This window comes from Rana temporaria, chromosome 11 (assembly GCF_905171775.1).
Source record: "Rana temporaria chromosome 11, aRanTem1.1, whole genome shotgun sequence".
Taxonomy (NCBI): domain Eukaryota; kingdom Metazoa; phylum Chordata; class Amphibia; order Anura; family Ranidae; genus Rana; species Rana temporaria.
In genome coordinates this window covers 7,281,962-7,301,050 of record NC_053499.1, presented here as the reverse complement: position 1 = coordinate 7,301,050, position 19,089 = coordinate 7,281,962, and the positions used below count along the sequence as shown (strand labels likewise).

Genomic DNA, 19,089 nt, shown 5'->3' with positions numbered 1-19,089 from the left:
GTATTGTCCCCTCCTGATCCACCCCAGTATTGTCCCCTCCTGATCCACCCCAGTATTGTCCCCTCCTGATCCCAGTATTGTCCCCTCCTGATCCCAGTATTGTCCCCTCCTGATCCTCCCCAGTATTGTCCCCCCCTGATCCCAGTATTGTCCCCTCCTGATCCCAGTATTGTCCCCTCCTGATCCCGGTATTGTCCCCTCCTGATCCCGGTATTGTCCCCTCCCGATCCCAGTATTGTCCCCTCCCGATCCCAGTATTGTCCCCTCCCGATCCCAGTATTGTGCCCTCCCGATCCCAGTATTGTGCCCTCCCGATCCCAGTATTGTCCCCTCCTGATCCCAGTATTGTGCCCTCCGAATCCCAGTATTGTCCCCTCCTGATTCCAGTATTGTGCTTACCTGATCCCAGTATTGTGCCCTCCCGATCCCAGTATTGTACCCTCCTGATCCCAGTATTGTGCCCACCCGATCCCAGTATTGTCCCCTCCTGATCCACCCCAGTATTGTCCCCTCCTGATCCCAGTATTGTGCCCACCCGATCCCAGTATTGTGCCCACCTGATCCCAGTATTGTGCCCACCCGATCCCAGTATTGTGCCCACCCGATCCCAGTATTGTGCCCTCCCGATCCCAGTATTGTGCCCTCCCGATCCCAGTATTGTCCCCTCCTGATCCCAGTATTGTCCCCTCCTGATCCCAGTATTGTGTCCTCCTGATCCCAGTATTGTGCCCTCCGAATCCCAGTATTGTCCCCTCCTAATTCCAGTATTGTGCTTACCTGATCCCAGTATTGTGCTTACCTGATGCCAGTATTGTGCCCACCCGATCCCGGTATTGTGCCCACCCGATCCCAGTATTGTCATTAATCATTTTCCTTCAACTTCACAATTATGTGCCACTTTGTGTTGGTCTATTACATAAAATCCCAATAAACTACATTGACATTTTTGGGTGTAACATGACAGAATGTGGAACATTTCAAGGGGTATGAATACTTTTTCAAGGCACTGTATATGTATCATATACACAATTCAATATTATCTCTGTAAAGATTCTGACAAGACATGGAGCCTTGTGCCTGCCTTCCCCTTTCAGGCCGCTGTCCCACATCAAGGATATCAGTTGGGAAAGCAATCAGACGTAATCACTGTAATTATTCCAACTGGCAGATATGAGATATATTTTTATTAACAATATAATTGTGCAATTGTAGAATTTTTAATTAAAGTTTATTATTATCTTGATAACATTTACTTTGTTCAATCACTTTGTATCATAAGCAACTGCTATTTTTCCTACTAAAATATGTGTTTTCAACATTTGTTTAACCACTTGGCGACCGCTGCACGACTATAGATGGCGGCAGAATGGCTCGCCTGGGCATATGGAAGTATATATACGTCCCCTTTATGAAGCGGCATTGTGGGCGCGCGAGTGCGTCCGCCGCAAGCTCCGTGAGTGTGACTGCGGGTCCCACGGACTCGATGTCCGCCAGGAGTCCCACGATCGTCTCACTGAGAGGAAGGAAAAGGGAAATGCTGAAGTAAACAAGGCATTTCCCTGTTCTACCTAGTGACAGGACACTGATCACTGCTCCCTGTGATCGGGAGCAGTGATCAGTGTCATGTCACACATAGCCCATCCCTCCTACAGTTAGAACACATCCCTAGGACACACTTAATACTTAGCCTAGCAGCCCCACCCACTTCAGAAAAATACAGGAGGGGCGGAGACAGGGCTGTCTTAATAGCATCATGGGCCCCTGGGCAAAGTAATGCTCTGGGGCCCTTACAATGGTGACAGTGCAGATAAACAGATATCAAGTAGGTAGGAGGCAGACTGCCTCCCCTGTGTATCTATCACTCTCAGTGCCATCATGGGGCCCCCAATTACGGGGCAGCATGGGCTCAAGGACGAGCTGCTTTGGAGAGAGTGTAGGGGCCCCCCATGCAGCTAGGGCCCCTGGGCAGTGCCCAGGTGTGCCCTCTAATTAAGACAGCCCTGGGCGGAGACAAGACCAGTTACCCTGCACAAGAAGAGGGAGCAGAGCTGTGGGAGGAGCTCAGAAGGCTCCACCCATTACAGTCTGCCTGCAGAAAACTATAGGAGGGTGGCGGAGACAAAACCAATCACCCTGCACAAGGAGGGAGAGAGCAGAGCTGTGGGAGGAGTCCAGCAGCCCCACCCACTTCAGCAAAATACAGGATGAGGTGGAGACAAGACCAGTCCCCCTGCACAAGGGGAGAGAGCAGAGCTGTGGGAGGAGCCTAGCAGCCCCACCCACTTCAGAAAACTACAGGAGGGGCGGAGACAAGACCCTGCACAAGGAGAGGGAGCAGAGCTGTGGGAGGAGCTCAGAAGGCTCTACCAATTACAATCTGCCTGCAGAAAACTATAGGAGGGGCGGAGACAAAACCAATTACCCTGCACAAGAAAGGAGAGAGCAGAGCTGTGGGAGGAGCCCAGCAGCCCCACCCACTTCAGAAAACTACAGGAGGGGGCGGAGACAAGACCAGTCCCCCTGCACAAGGAGAGGGAGCAGCAGTGATCGGTCTTTATTACAGGGAGGAAAAGTCTCACACTGGATTACTGCACAGATCTGGAAGAAATACACAAAGATCACCGAGATCCAGGAAGAATACACAAGATGATTGGATTGATACAATGTGTGCTAGATTCAGCATTGAATTACGCTGGCGTATTTATAGATACGCCGTGTAAATTCAAAGCTGCGCCGCGTATCTTCATTCTTCATTCCGATTCACAAACGTACGTGCGCCCGGCGGAATTTTTTTACGTCGTTTGCGTAAGGTTTTTCCGGCGTAACATTGCTCATGCTTCTATGAGGTGTACGCAATGTTAAGTATGGACGTCGTTCCCGCGACGAATTTTGAATTTTTTACGTCGTTTGCATAAGTCGTTCGTGAATAGGGCTGGACGTAATTTACGTTCACGTCGAAACCAATACATCCTTGCGGCGTACTTTGGAGCAATGCACACCGGGATATGTACACGGACGGCGCATGCGCCGTTCGGAAAAAAACGTCAATCACGTCGGGTCACCACCCATTTACATAAAACACGCCCCCCTCATACTCATTTGAACTAGGCGCGCTTACGCCGGCCCCATTTACGCTATGCCGCCGTAACTTAGGAGGCAAGTGCTTTGTGAATACAGCACTTGCCTCTCTGATTTACCGCGGCGTAGCGTAAATACCATACGCTACGCCGCCGTACAAATGCGCCACCCTACCTGAATCTAGCCCTGTATCTTTAGCCTGGATTTAAAAAGGAACTGAAAAGAACTTTAATAATACAATCCCCTGTTAAGTCTCCTATGAGATTGCAGTCATTGGGTGATATATAGGAGTGGATTCCGTGTCTCGCCTGAAGCTCACCGTTCTTTCTCCTCCAGACGTCTCCCAGAAATAAAATGTGTTTTTTTTCCAGGCGGGGAAACTTTGGACTCGAGGAGAAAGTCGCGGACAGATTTTATTTCTACACCTTCCTTTAGCATTTAATTTAATTCGCTGCCAAGAAAATTCTGCCTTCCGAGTAAAATTAAAAAAAAAAAAGAAAACGTTGGGGTTTGTGGGTAAGGGGGGGAGGGGGCGTAAGGGAAGGGGAACAAGAGAAAAACGTAGGATTCCATCGCTTTACACTGAAAACCCCATTAACTGTTCACAACCCGGCGCCAGTTTTCTAGGTCATCGTCCAGCTTTTTTTTAAAGGGGATCTCTACCGATATGAATACAAGGGGCTGACCTCCTTCTGAAGGCGTCTGGCTGCCATGGAAATCTGGAATTTATGTGGTGGAGATCTGACTTTTGAATTTTAATGGGAATTCCGATGGGATGAAGTGATTGCCGGGATGTGCCAGCTCTCTGCTGCCCGGAGGAGGCTTAATACTGGTTACCAGCCTGCCCTTCAGTCTTGCACAGCTGTACAGGATCCTCTCCCGTAAGGATGAGCCGAGCGACCCTGAGGTTCGATTCGAGACGTTCGTCAAACTTCAGAAGCCCAACCAGAACCCTACTAGTGGTGACCGCGTGTCCCAGATTGCCCGGGACAGTCCCGCATTCTGCAGTGTCTGTCCCGGGCACCTTCACTCTGGGACAATATAGTGTCCCGGAATGAAACTGACACAGGTCCCAGCATGAACCCCTCAGCGCTTAAGATGTGACACCCCCCCCCCCCCCAAACTAGTGAAGAACTACAGGTCCCAGCATAGATCTGTGAAATCTATGGGGTCACACCCTTAGATCTCACGGGTTCATGCTGGGAGTTTCAAAATGGGGGGTCACATTTTTAGATATCATCGGTTCATGCTGGGATTGGTAGTCCTTTACTTTGGGGGTGGGGGTGACCTCCCCAAAGTTAAGGACTACAGGTTCCAGCATGAACCCCCCCCCACCAGAGCTGAAGATGTGAGACCCTCTGCCCCCCAAATAGTGAAGAACTACAGGTCCCAGCATGAACCTGTGAAATCTATGGGATCACACCCTTAGATCTCAGGGGTTTCATGCTGGGTGTTGTAGTCCTTCAAATTGGGGGGGGTCACATCTTTAGATATTAGGAGTTCATGCTGGGACTTGTAGTCCTTCACTTTTGGGGGGAAGCGTATATTGATTTGCGCAAAAGTTATAGCGTCCACAAAATAGGGGATAGATTTATGGCATTTTTATTATTATTATTTTATTATTATATTTTTTTTACTACTAATGGTGGCGATCTGCCATTTTTATCGTGACTGCGACTTTATGGCGGACACATCGGACACTTTTGACAAATGTTTTGGACCATTCATATTTATACAGCGATCAGTGCTATAAAAATGCACTGATTACTGTAAAAAATGACACTGGCAGTGAAGGGGTTAACCACTAAGGGGCGCTGAAGTGGTTAATTGTGTCCTAGGGAGTAATTCTAACTGTAAGGGGGAGGAGCTACCAGTGATACGTCAGCGATCACAGGGAACAGTAGATCCCTGACGTGTCACTAGGCAGAACAGGAAAAATGCCTTGTTTACAAAGGCATCCCCCTGTTCTGCCTTTGCCGACCACAATCGCAGGCCGCCCGGGAACATCGAGTTCCCGGGACCCGCGGGCGCACCCACTGGTCGGCAAATTTAATGGGACGTTTTTTTTATTTTTATCAAATTTATTTTAATAAAATGCTTTTGATGTAAAAATCTATCTAAAGATAGTTTTCTATTTAAGATACATTAATAATTTAGTTTATTCAGCATGAAATGGAGCTTGGTTATGTAGCATGAGGCGGTATGTTCTGCAACAGCAGGTCAGAGGAGAGGCCAACAGCGGGTCAGAGGAGGGGCCAACAGCGGGTCAGAGGAGGGGCCAACAGCGGGTCAGAGGAGGGGCCAACAGCGGGTCAGAGGAGGGGCCAACAGCGGGTCAGAGGAGGGGCCAACAGCGGGTCAGAGGAGGGGCCAACAGCGGGTGAGAAGAGGGGCCAACAGCAGGTTAGAGGAGGGGCCAACAGCAGGTCAGAGGAGGGGCCAACAGCGGGTCAGAGGAGGGGCCAACAGCGGGTCAGAGGAGGGGCCAACAGCGGGTCAGAGGAGGGGCCAACAGTGGGTCAGAGGAGGGGCCAACAGTGGGTCAGAGGAGGGGCCAACATTGGGTCAGAGGAGGGGCCAACAGCGGGTGAGAAGAGGGGCCAACAGCGGGTGAGAAGAGGGGCCAACAGCAGGTTAGAGGAGGGGACAACAGCGGGTCAGAGGAGGGGCCAACAGCAGGTCAGAGGAGGGGCCAAAAGTGGGTCAGAGGAGGGGCCAACAGCGGGTCAGAGGAGGACCATACCATGCCCTCAACTTGCCTTAGGGAGTCCCATGTTGACAAGGACAAAGGCCTCTTCCCCACACCCTAGCCTGGTGGTTGTGGGGGGTCCACAGGGAGAGGGTTTATTGAAATCTGGAAGAACCCTTAAAAAATAAGGGCCCCCCCCGCCAGATACCGGGGTTTTGGCTTTAGACACACGTTATTTAACACTATAATAGCTGTACTCATAGGAAAAAGCTGTTCCAGACACCCCAACAATTGTCTCTGCTGACCCTCCACTAAGCCATAAACAGAGCTCTGCTCAGACTGATGGAGACCCCCCATTGCCTCCTGGGAGCGGAGCTTTTCTCGTGGTTCAGACTCGTTAAGCTGTGACATGCTATAGAGGAGGAATGGTCACGTCGAAGCGCAGAAATGGAAGTTCTGCAGAGGGACTTGGCGGTTACACAGAAATCTTATAAAAACAGTGCAGTTATTCTTGAAGACGGGCTTTCCTTGCCAAAAACAAAATCTAAATTATAATGTGTGTAGCCAAATTCCTGAGATGTAACCTATCCCGAACCTTAACTTCTTCAGTCCCAAAGCCTTTTCCTTCCTATACCCCCAATGAATCCAAGAGCATTTTCCTTCCTATACCCCCAATGAGTCCAAGAGCATTTTCCTCCCTTTACCCCCAATGAGTCCCAGAGCATTTTCTTCTCTATACCCCCAATGAGTCCCAGAGCCTTCTCCTCCCTTTACCCCCAATGAGTCCCAGAGCCTTCTCCTCCCTTTACCCCCAATGAGTCCCAGAGCCTTCTCCTCCCTTTACCCCCAATGAGTCCCAGAGCCTTCTCCTTCCTATACCCCTAATGAGCCCAAGAGGATTTTCTTCTCTATACCCCCAATGAGTCCCGGAGCATTCTCCTCCCTTTACCCCCAATGAGTCCCAGAGCATTTTCTTCTCTATACCCCCAATGATTCCAAGAGCTTTTTCCTCCCACTACTAATTAGTCCCAGAGACTTTTCCTCCCTTTTTTCCTAATGGGTCCAAGAGCGTTTTTCTCCATTTACCCCCAACGAGTCCCAGAGCATTTTCTTTGCTATACCCCTAATGAGTCCCAGAACCTTCTCCTTCCTTTACCCATAATAGGTACAAGAGCATTTTCTTCTCTATACCTTGCTATAGTCCCAGAGCTTTTTCTTCCCTATACCTCGCTTTAGTCTCAGAGCCTTTTCTTCCCCATACCTTGCTTGAATCCTAGAGCTTTTTCTTCCCTATGCCTTGCTTGAGTCCCAAGGTCCTTGCTTCCTAATACCCTAGCTTGAGTCCCAGGGCCTTTTCTTCTCTATACTTCGCTTGAGTCCTAGAGCCTTTTCTTCCCTATGCCTTGCTTGAGTCTTAGAGCCTTTTCTTCCCGAAGCCTTGCTTGAGTCCCAAGGTCCTTGCTTCCTAATACCCTAGTTTGAGTCCCAGAGCCTTTTCTTCCCTATACCTTGCTTGAATCCTAGAGCTTTTTCTTCCCTATGCCTTGCTTGAGTCCCAAGGTCCTTGCTTCCTAATACCCTAGCTTGAGTCCGAGAGCCTTTTCTTCTCTATACTTCGCTTGAGTCTTAGAGCCTTTTCTTCCCTATGCTGTGCTTGAGTCTTAGAGCCTTTTCTTCCCTATGCCTTGCTTGAGTCTTAGAGCCTTTTCTTCCCTATGCCTTGCTTCAATCCTAGAGCCTTTTCTTCCCAATGCCTTGCTTGACTCCCAGAGCCCTTTCTTCCTTACACCTCGCTTTAGTCCTAGAGCCCTTTCTTTCCCAATACCTTGCTTGAGTCCTAGAGCCTTATCTTCCCCATACCTTGCTTGAGTCCCAGAGCCTTTTCTTCCCTATACTTTGCTTGAGTCCCAGAGCCATTTCTTCCCCATACCTCACTTGTGGCTCAGGCAGTTTTTTTTTTCAATTAATAACATTTGACCTGCACAGAATACAGCCTGGGAATGTTCGATTTTTGGCTCGTTCAAACAGAATTAGAAAAACAGTTAGGGCCAGATTCAGAGACATTGGCGCATCTTTGTGCCGGCGTAGAGCATCTCATATGCGCTACGCCGACGTTACATTGAGAGGCAAGCTGAGTATTCACAAAGCACTCGCTCCCATATTTGCGCCGGCATAACGTAACTTACGCCCAGCCCCATTCACGTACGACTTACGTAAACAACGTAAAATACGACGGCTGTTCCGAAGTTTCCGAAGTCCATACCTTAACATGACTTACTACTGCTTTATGAGGGGTAAACTTACGCCGGACATACGCCTTACGTAAACGGCGTAGATTACTGCAACGATTTTAGTACGTTTGTGAATCGGCATATCTTGCTCATTTACATATTCGATGCGTAAATCAATGGAAGCGCCCCTAGCGGCCAGCGTAAATATGCATCCAAGATACGACGGCGTAGGAGACTTACGTCGGTCGTAGGAAGCCAAAATTCAGTCTTGTACTGTGAATTAGGCGCATAGATACGACGGCGCATCCGTGGAGATACGTCGGTGTAAGGTCGGTGTAAGTCTTTGTGAATCCGGGCCTTAGTTTGTAAAATTTGGCACTTATCTTGCTGAAACTTCACACTGCGCCAAATGGAGATGCGATTCATGGCTTTTCTACAAACAAGCGGTTCACAGCGCCATTCTAAGGTGCAGCTCGGTGCATCTTACCTCTTTCACAGCATTCTCCAGCTTAGAGTTGGAATCCCGAATCAGATCTCCCACTTCCTTGAAGATGTCGTTCAGACTGTCCGCCTCCCTAGGAAGGTCCAGCAGGGAATCCGGGATGAAGTCATCAGGGATCTCAGATCTTCTGGTCGGAGAGGTGGACACAAAGCTCAGGGTCACCGCTAAGAAGACGAGAAACATCTTGGAAACAACAAGCATGGACCCTCCAACAGACCTTATAGACCTGCAGGAGAAAGAGAAAAGTAGTCAGGGACCCTCCCGGTTATTTTTGCTGATGCCCTCAATGACCCTTGTAATTTATCCACACTGTGTTCTGGTGTGATTGGGTACTTCATGCATAAGAAAGGCCTAAAGCAACATTGTATACCGTGTATAACAAACATGAAACAAATGTATCAGATTACCAAAAAATGTTCATCAACCGGTTATCCCTTTTTCTTTTTTAAATCGGATCCTTTTTTTATTTTTATATACAAAGGGGCAGATTCTCGTAGATCGCCGCATCTCTGCGGCGGCGTAACGTATCTCATTTACGTTACCCCGCCGCAAGTTTTACGGGCAAGTGCTTGATTCACAAATCGGCGGCGTAGCATAAATCCCCCGACGCAAGTCCGCCTAATTCAAATTGGGCAGCTAGGGGGCGTATAGCATTTAAATTAGGCGCGTTCCCGCGCCGAACCTAATGGGCATGCGCCGTCCCTAAAATTTCCCGACGTGCATTGCGCTAAATGACCAGTGGGAAGAATGTCCTTTACATTGGTGATCAGTGGGAAGAATGTCCTTTACATTGGTGATCAGTGAGAAGAATGTCCCTTACATTGGTGATCAGTGGGAAGAATGTTCCTTACATTGGTGATCAGTGGGAAGAATGTTCCTTACATTGGTGATCGGTGGGAAGAATGTCCCTTACATTGGTGATCAGTGAGAAGAATGTTCCTTACATTGGTGATCAGTGGGAAGAATGTCCCTTACATTGGTGATCAGTGGGAAGAATGTCCCTTACATTGGTGATCAGTGAGAAGAATGTCCCTTACATTGGTGATCAGTGAGAAGAATGTTCCTTACACTGGTGATCAGTGGGAAGAATGTCCCTTACATTGGTGATCAGTGGGAAGAATGTTCCTTACATTGGTGATCAGTGAGAAGAATGTCCCTTACATTGGTGATCAGTGAGAAGAATGTCCCTTACATTGGTGATCAGTGGGAAGAATGTCCCTCACATTGGTGATCAGTGGGAAGAATGTCCCTTACATTGGTGATCAGTGGGAAGAATGTTCCTTACATTGGTGATCAGTGAGAAGAATGTTCCTTACATTGGTGGTCAATCATATCAGCAGAGGAGGTCCCAGGTCGGGGTTCCTGTCTCTTGGATCTATAGAATGTTAGGGACCAGACCAGTGACAATGTTCTGATCACCTCCAAGGATGCAGACAGAGTTTCAGCCATTGAAGATAATACTCTGCTGTTATCCATGTTCTCTGGTTTTCCTTCTTCTTCTTTAGGGAAAGCGGCTTCAGCTTCACTCAAATTATTATTGAAGCATTTAAAGGGAGGAGGTGGAAAGTGAAGGTGAGGAGATCACAGTATTGATTATCACCTGGAGAAAGTGCACGGCTGCACAAAGTAATCAATATCTGCGATCAATATCTGCAAGCACCAATAAGAGGGAGCAGAATACCAATCAATATATACAAAGAGCATTCTACCGGTAGGGAAGTGTTCTGGTCTGAATGTCAGCTGGTCCCACCCACCGGGAGGAGAGAACGAGCAAAACTACATGGGTTCTGATTGGTCACTCTGGGGACAACAATTTTACAACCCCAAAGAACCCATTAAGATACAAAACCCAGTCATCCTGGACAACATATAGGTAAGCCCTTATATAAAAAAAATTCAATTGATAAAATACAAAATAATAATAATAGCAACAATAATCATATTAATAATGATAATAATTATCTAAAAATATATAATTAAAGTCATAAATAAATAGATATATAACACACACGCACAAAAACATTTGTATTAAAAATATATAAGCAACAAGAAAAAATAAAATAAAATAAAAATATATATATATACACACCCCTTTAATAATAATAATAATAATAATAATAATGCAAATTAATAATCTAGTTATTTATTTGTTTATTATTTTTTATATATATATATATATATATATATATATATATATATATATATATATATATATATATATATATATATATATATATATATAAATAAAATAATAAACAAATAAATTACTAGATTATTAATTTGCATTATTATTATTATTATTAAAGGGGATGTAAAGGTGTATATATATATATATATATATATATATATATATATATATATTTTTTTAAATAACAAACATGTCATACTTACCTCCACTGTGCAGTTCGTTTTGCACAGAGTGGCCCCGATCCGCGTCTTTCTGGGGTCCCTCGCAACTGTCTCAGCTCCTCCCGACAAGAGCTAACCCCCTTCTTGGGATCTCTCTCCCAAGGGGGCTAGCTTGTGGGAGCGCTTCCGTGATACAGCCGGTGTCTTGTCGATCTGGTTCCCCTATCGAGATGGTTCCCTTCCTGACTGCGCAGGCGCGGACGAAGCCCACGGAAACCTTGGAGGCTCATTCCTTAAAGCGGAGGTTCACACTTGGCATCTTTCAGGGGGGAGGGGGGTGCAGATACCTGTCTGAGACAGGTATTTGCACCACTTCCGGGTTCGGATCCCTGTGGGGAATCCAGACTGTGACGTCACCCCCCCCCCCCGCTGTCTTCTGGGAAACACTATTCCCAGGAGAGAGCAGGGACCAGTGACGGCGCGCCGCGATCCTCGCGCATGCGCAGTAGGGAATCGGGCAGTGAAGCCGCAAGGCCACTTACCTCAAATTTCACGTTGTCCTGGAGGTTCGGTGATTTCCATCGGCAAGGATTGCGCCTGCGCAGTCAAGACAGGAACCATATCGATAGGAGATACCATATCGTCAGATCACCGGCAGCTGTATCACTCGGCCCCGCCGAGTCATTGAATTGATTGACGGCAGCGGGAGCCAATGGCTGCGCTGCTATCAATCTCCAATGAGGAGCCGCCTCAAATTGGGGGAAACCATCGCGGGAACAAGCCCACAGAGTTTCGTGGCTCAGGTAAGTAAAATGGGGGGGGGCCTGGGGGGTCAAAAATTGCAAGGTGTTTTTTCACCTTAAAGCGGAGCTCCACCCTAAAGTGGAACTCCCGCTGATCGGATCCCTCCCCCCCTCTGGTGTCACATTTGACAGGTATTTGCACCCACTTCCGGCCGCAGTCTGCGGGCAGGACGTCACCTCCCCCCCCCCCGTTGTGCTCTGGGAACACTCGGCTCCCAGAGCACAGCGGGAGCCAATCAGCAGGCGCAGCGCAACGCACGCATGCGCCATAGGGAACCAGGCAGTGAAGCCGGAGCACTTCACTTTCTGGTTCCCTCACCGAGGATGGCGGGGGGGGGGGCAGCAGAGTGATGAGCGATCGCTCGTCCTCTGCTGCCGACGGCGCTGGACTCCAGGACAGGTAAGTGTCCTAGTATTAAAAGTCAGCAGCTGCAGTATTTGTAGCTGCTGACTTTTAATATTTTTTTTTTCATCCTCTTTAATGCATAGAATGCATTAAGATGAAAAAACACGAACCTTTACAACCCCTTTAATAATAATAATAGGCGCGTAAAATTTGAAGTAAAATAATAAATGAATAAATACATATCATAATGATAATAATATCTCTATAATTTAAATAAAACAATAAATAAATAACTATTATTAATAATAATAAAATAATAAAAATAATAATATAATTTTAATTAAATAATAAATGAATAAATAATAATAATAATAATAATAATAATAATAATAATAATAATAACACAATAAAAAATAAAATAGGATAATAATGATAGATAAAATAGATTTTAACCCTCACTGAATGACATTTAGTTTTCTCTGCCCTCTGTATATCATATCTGATCGCCCCGAATCTCCCTATCTCCATGTCCCCTCCATAGTTGGTGTCTCTGCCCCTCCCATACGGCCATCGCGAAGGTGTCACAGGTCGCAGAAGCTGGGTGTGAGGATCTCCCATCCTTCAAGGGACAGCCTATGACACAACTTCCCAGCAACCAGGCAGATATGAATTAGGAGTTTAGGTTGGAGAGTCAACCTTGAAAATCTGAAACATTGTGTGCTGAGATTTTCCACCGTGGCGGCAAATCTCAGGTCGACGGTATCGAGTTTTATTGCTTCCGCAAGCTCAATAATAATAACCCCTGCACCGCCCCAATATTGGGATACTGGGGGGTCCAGCGTAGAGGTGACTGTTCTGAATCTAACCGGTGTGTCCCCCCCCCCCCCTAGGCATGCAATCGCAGGAGAGTCGCCCGTACAGACAAGCGTAGACAGGATGAGCCCCACTCCCTCCCAGCACTGACCTGCAGTCCCTGAGATGCTTGATGAACAATGATCAGCTGCAGCAGCAGCAGCAGAGCCAGACTGGGAGTGGGGCACGCCTACTAATCTGCATAGTGAGCTCTGATTGGAGGGGGGGGGTGGACGTCACCTTGAAGAGGAGGGGGACCTGCAGGGACCACGTGTGCAGAGGACAACACATAACACACATATAACAAGCGGCATGCGATGAAATGTTCCACATTTCATTAATGCTTCGTGATTGCGCAATTTTTATTATTTTTTATATATTTTTTAAATATACAGGGCCAGATTCAGAGAGACTTACGCCGACGTATCAGTAGATACGCCGTCGTAAGTCCGAATGCGCGCCGTCGTATCTTTGCGCTCATTCTTAAAATGAGATACGCCTCACTGTTGCCAAGATACGACCGACGTAAGTCTCCTACGCCGTCGTATCTTGGGTGCGTATTTACGCTGGCCGCAAGGGGCGTTTACGTTGATTTACGCGTCGAATATGTAAATGAGCCAGATACGCCGATTCACGAACGTACGTACGCCCGTCGCAGTAAGCTACGCCGTTTACGTAAGGCGTACGTCCGGCGTAACTTTACCCCTCATAAAGCAGGGGTAAGTCATGTTAAGGTATGGACGTCAGAAACGTGGAAAAGCCGTCGTATTTTACGTTGTTTGCGTAAGTCGTACGTGAATGGGGCTGGGCGTAGGTTACGTTCACGTCGTAGGCATTGAGCCGTCGTATCTTAGGGAGTATATGCGACGTGATTCTGAGCATGCGCCGTTCGTATGGCCATGCATTTACATGGGGTCACGCTTACGATTACGTTGATTTACGTGTCGAATATGTAAATGAGCAAGATACGCCGATTCACGAACGTACGTACGTACGTTCGCCCGTTGCAGTAAGCTACGCCGTTTACGTAAGGCGTTTTTCCGGCGTAAAAAGATAAACCACCAAAAAGATGGCGCAGCCCATGCAAAGGTATGGACGTCGGAAGTGCCGTCGGATTTTACGTCGTTTACGTAAGTCGTACGTGAATGGGGCTAGGCGTAAGTTAGGTTCACGTCGTATGCATTGAGCCGTCGTATCGTAGGGAGTATTTGCGACGTGATACTGAGCATGCGCGCGCATGCGCCGTACGAACGGCCCTTCATTTACATGGGGTCACGGTTAATTTAAATGTAGCACGCCCACTACCTGCCTACTTTCAATTAGGCGGGGGGTTACGCCGGCCCATTTTCGCTACGCCAACGTAACTTACGGTGCAAGTGCTTTGTGAATACTGGCCTTGCCTCACTATGTTACGTCGGCGTAGTGCAAATGGGATGCGCTACGCCGGCCAAAAGATACGCCGATCTCTCTGAATCTGGCTATTACTTTTTTATTTTGTTTTTTAGCCATTTAGGCCCCATTCACACCTAGGCGTTTTTACGCCTGAAGCGCACTGCTCAAAAACGCCAGAGGGGAGAATTAACATTATTCCCTATGGTGACTGTTCACACCTGAACGCCTGAACGCCCAAACGCCTGTCGCGCGAAGCTCAAACAAGTCCCGGACCTTTTTTTGTCGCGCGTATCGTGCGGTTTGGGGCGTATTTGAGCGTTTTTTTTTTTCCATAGAAAGTAATGGGAAACGCGCGAATTGAGCGTATCGCGCGACAACGGGCGTTTGCTACGGGCGTTTCGTCGCTTTAATAAATAGAACTTGTCGCCCATGCAGAAGATTAAAAAAATCTACCAACATAGCAACAAGTGATGAAAAGATGATCATTTTTCCTATTGGCTAAAATAAAAAACGCCGAAGTACAAAAACGTTGCACGACGCTGTATGCAAACACGCAAATACGCGCGACAAAACGCCAGAAAAAAACGCCCAAAAAAACTACCGAACGACCGACGCATGAGGAAAATGTACACAAGAAAGTCTCATAGACTGAAGACGATAAGTGAAACATTGTTTCCAGTAGCAGCATGCAGAAGAAACAAACAATGTACGTAATCCAATCACTCACGCGGAGTCTCTGAGGATTTTATTTGCATAGATAGAGAACGCGTAAATCATCGCAGCGTGGGACCGATCACCGAAATGTTACATAAGATTTCATTCTGAACTCCGGGCTGAGATGAAAAAATCTGCCTTCATTCACATCATTGCATTATTATTTTAATGAATGCGTGTCTACATGCTTTATTTTGCTGAAAAAAACATTAACACCCCCCTATTCCCCCATCAATTTCTAACTGCAGCCATCTTGAGTAAGGGCAGATGATTTTTTTTCCCCCTTCTATTGGTTAAACTGGATGGGCTTGCATGGGCATCCGCTCCATAGGGCAAGGGGGGGCAATTGACCCCTCCCCGGAAAATCGAGAATGCGTGGAAGAGTCTAGCGGCCGCGGGCTGTCTGAGCGGTCTCGGCCCGGATATCAAACAGGCACAGCGAGCAGAGTGAAGCTGCCTCCCCCTCCCCCTTTATGTGTACACAGGGGGAGGGAACCTGCTGTGCCGCGCTGATGGCTGATTTGAGGTACTGAATGGGATGGGGGAGGGGGATCCATCTGTGCTGAAGGGGGGTCTGTGCTGAATGGAGGGGTCTGTGCAGAATGGGGGGTCTGTGCTGAAGGGGGGTCCATCTGCGCTGAATGGAGGGGTCTGTGCAGAATGGGGGGTCTGTGCTGAAGGGGGGTCCATCTGTGCTGAATGGAGGGGTCTGTGCTGAAGGGGGGTCTGTACATTCTCTAGGCTATATTTATATGGGCATGGAGTGAAGCGGAATTATCTCAAGAGCTACCGTATTTATTGGGGTATAGCGCGCTCCCGCGTATAGCGCGCACCCCTAAAGTTGCCCCGAAATTCCTGCGAAAAAAATATTTTTGTACTTACAGTTTTGGTGTCTTGCGCGGCGTCCATCGGCGGCCTCGTCGGCTCCGGCGTCCGTCTGCGGCTTCGGGTGTCCTCTTCATCGGGTCCGGCGTCCTTCTGCGGCGTCCTCCCCGCTCGTTTCCCACTTTCCTGCGCCGAGTTTGAATACTGCGCCGGCATATACCGAGCGCAGTACACTCGTGTATAGTCGGGCAGGCTCGGCTACTCTCGCGTTGACGTCCTGTACGTCCAGGACCTCAGCGCGTGAGGAGCCGAGACTGCCCGACTATACCCGAGTGTACTGCGCTCGGTATATGCCGGTGCAGTATTCAAACTCGGCGCGGGAAAGCGGGCATCGGCGTATATCACGCACCCACGATTTTGCCCTGATTTTCAGGGCAAAAAAGTGCGCGGTATACGCCGATAAATACGGTATTTCACACTGCTAGCTGACCGCGTTATCGGTAAAGCGCCACTTAAAAGCGGCGTTTTACCATCGTTTTAGCTGTGCTATTCGGCCACTAGCGGGGTGCTTTTAACCCCCGTTAGCGTTTTAAGAAAGGGTTAAATGCGACTGTGTATCACCGATGTCGAAGCGCCCCCCCATTTCAGCGGACGCCCATGTGGGCTTGTGTCTTTTTTTTACCCAGACTATGTAACTAAGATGATTCAGGTAGCATTTACTTCCTGGCAACCAGCTGCCCTAAGCTCAGGCATGCAGGCAGGAGGAACCCCCCACTCCTCCTGAAGACTCCTGGGATGTATGACATCAGGCTTTCAAGCAATTACAGCGACCACATGTTAGTTGTACTCAATGAATGGCTTTCATTCCTAGCCATTCATTGTGTACTATTGTGATAATTTCTGTAATTGGTCACAGTGATCACATGGTACAGACAGAGCCAATCACAGTGCATCTGTACCATGTGATAGTAGGGTTGCCACCTCATCCATTTAAAACCAAACACATATGGCTGGATTCAGATACGGCGCCGCGGCGTAGTGTATCGTATTTACGCTACGCCGCCTTAAGTCAGAGAGGCAAGTACTGTATTCACAAAGCACTTGCCTCCTAACTTACGGCGGCGTAGCGTAAATGTGGCCGGCGTAAGCGCGCCTAATTCTAATGAGGATGGGGGGGCGTGTTTTATGTTAATGTTTGGTGACCCAACGTGATTGACAAGGTTACCCCTGCTATATGAGGGGTAACCTTACGCCAGTCCGACGTAGGCCATGTTAAGTATGGCGTCGGGTCCGCGTCGTCTTTTCCCGTCGGGTACGTCGTTTTCCTAGGCCGTTCTTGAATACGACTTTACGTCAATGACGCACACGTCGGCGTCATTGACGTTTTCCGTTGAGAACTGGAGCATGCGCACTGGGCTATTTTTAGCCACGGCGCATGCACAGTTCGATCGGCACGGGGGCGAGCTTAATTTAAATATAAGCCGCCCTCTTTGAATTACGCAGGGGATACGCCGGGCCTTTTACACTACGCCGCCGCAAACTACGGAGCAAGTGCTTGAGGAATACGGCGGCGGCGTAGTGTAAATGGCTTACGCGATGCCGCCGCGGATTCTTGGAGAATAAGGCCCACTGTCACTAGTCAGTATCCCTGATCACCACCACACCAGTCATATGATGGCGCTGTACTGCTCTGGTGACAGTATGTAAAAACAATCATCTTCCAAACAAAACATCTAAATTCTTCATTTGCGCCCCCCCCCAAAAATCCTGTGTATGGGGCATAAGCCCTAAGGTGAGGACTGACTTAAGACCAAGTGCACTTTACTACTTTACTCTGCATAAGCCTCCAAGCTGCTTGAGCCGACCTGTGCATTCCAATGCTGCTCTCATATTAAGCCTCTGGTTATTCCAAGCCTGCAATTAGCCTGTATGTACAGTTGTGCTCATAAGTTTACATACCCCGGCAGAATTTAGGATTTCTTGGCCATTTTTCAGAGAATATGAATGATAACACAAAAACTTTTCTTTCTCTCATGATTGGTGTTTGGCTGAAGCCATTTATTATCAATCAACTCTTTAACCACTTGACCACCGGGCACGTAAACCCCCTTAATCACCAGACCAATTTTCAGCTTTCGGTGCTCTCACAATTTGAATGACAATTACTCAGTCATACAACATTGTACCCAAATGAAATTTTCGTCCTTTTTTTCACACAAATAGAGCTTTCTTTTGGTGGTATTTAATCACCGTTGGGTTTTTTATTTTTTTGCGCTATGAGAGAAAAAAGACTGAAAATTCTGTAAAAAAAAAGAATTTTTCTTTGTTTCTGTTATAAAATTTAGCAAATTTTGTATTTTTTCTTCATTCTTTTGCATAAATGTGAAAGATGAAGTTACGCAGAGTAAATAGATACCCAACATGTCACCCTTCAAAATTGCACACGCTCGTGGAATGGCGCCAAACTTTGCTACTTAAAAATCCCCCATAGGCGACGTTGCAGGGTATTGTGGGGTATTTCAGAGTAGTGTGGGGTATTGCAGAGTAGTGTGGGGTATTGCAGAGTAGTGTGGGGTATTGCAGAGTATTGTGGGGTATTGCAGAGTATTGTGGGGTATTGCAGAGTAGTGTGGGGTATTGCAGAGTAGTGTGGGGTATTGCAGAGTAGTAAGGGGTATTGCAGAGTATTGTGGGGTATTGCAGAGTAGTGTGGGGTATTGCAGAGTAGTGTGGGGTATTGCAGAGTAGTGTGGGGTATTGTAGAGTATTGTGGGGTATTGCAGAGTATTGCACAGTATGGGTATTGTGTATTTAGCACAGTATGGGGCAGGGATGGCTGAGCAGGGATGGATGGCTTGCTGGATCACATGACGCCGGTTTGTTTACAAGTGATCGCTCCGTCATTGGACGGAGCGATCACGTGGTAAACCACCGCTACCAGCGGCGATTTACCGTGATGCGCCGGGTCCACAGACATTCCCGTGTGCGCGCCCCACAGGGCGCGCGGGAGCGCGATTCTGGGAGGACGTCCATGGACGTCCTCCCAGAGTTAAGCAACCCCCTTGTAGACGTATATAGTCTATAGGGCGGTTGTTAACTGGTTAAATCATAATCACAACAGAAATTACCTAAATGACCCCAAAAGTTTACATACCCCAGCTCTTAATACCGTGTATTCCCCCCTTTAACCACTTGCTGACCGGCTAATGCCGATATACGTCGGCAGAATGGCAAGGGCAGGCAAAGCAGCGTACCTGTGCATTGCTTTGAATCTGACGCCTAGCGGGCGTGTGCGCCCGTCGCAAGCT

The 19,089-nt window shown here is 47.8% G+C and overlaps 1 protein-coding gene across 1 annotated transcript in view; it reads right to left on the bottom strand.

Moving 5' to 3' along the window:
- DKK3 (dickkopf WNT signaling pathway inhibitor 3) overlaps positions 1 to 13,050 on the bottom strand; it is a 44,433-nt gene extending 31,383 nt beyond the window's left edge. The window contains exons 1-2 of the mRNA XM_040327953.1: positions 12,963 to 13,050; positions 8,486 to 8,726 (exon numbers count right to left, since the gene is read on the bottom strand). Coding sequence (XP_040183887.1) covers positions 8,486 to 8,701 — 216 coding nt within the window. The 5' untranslated portion in view covers positions 8,702 to 8,726; positions 12,963 to 13,050. The remainder of the gene's footprint in view (positions 1 to 8,485; positions 8,727 to 12,962) is intronic.
- Between the last annotated feature and the right edge of the window lie 6,039 nt (positions 13,051 to 19,089).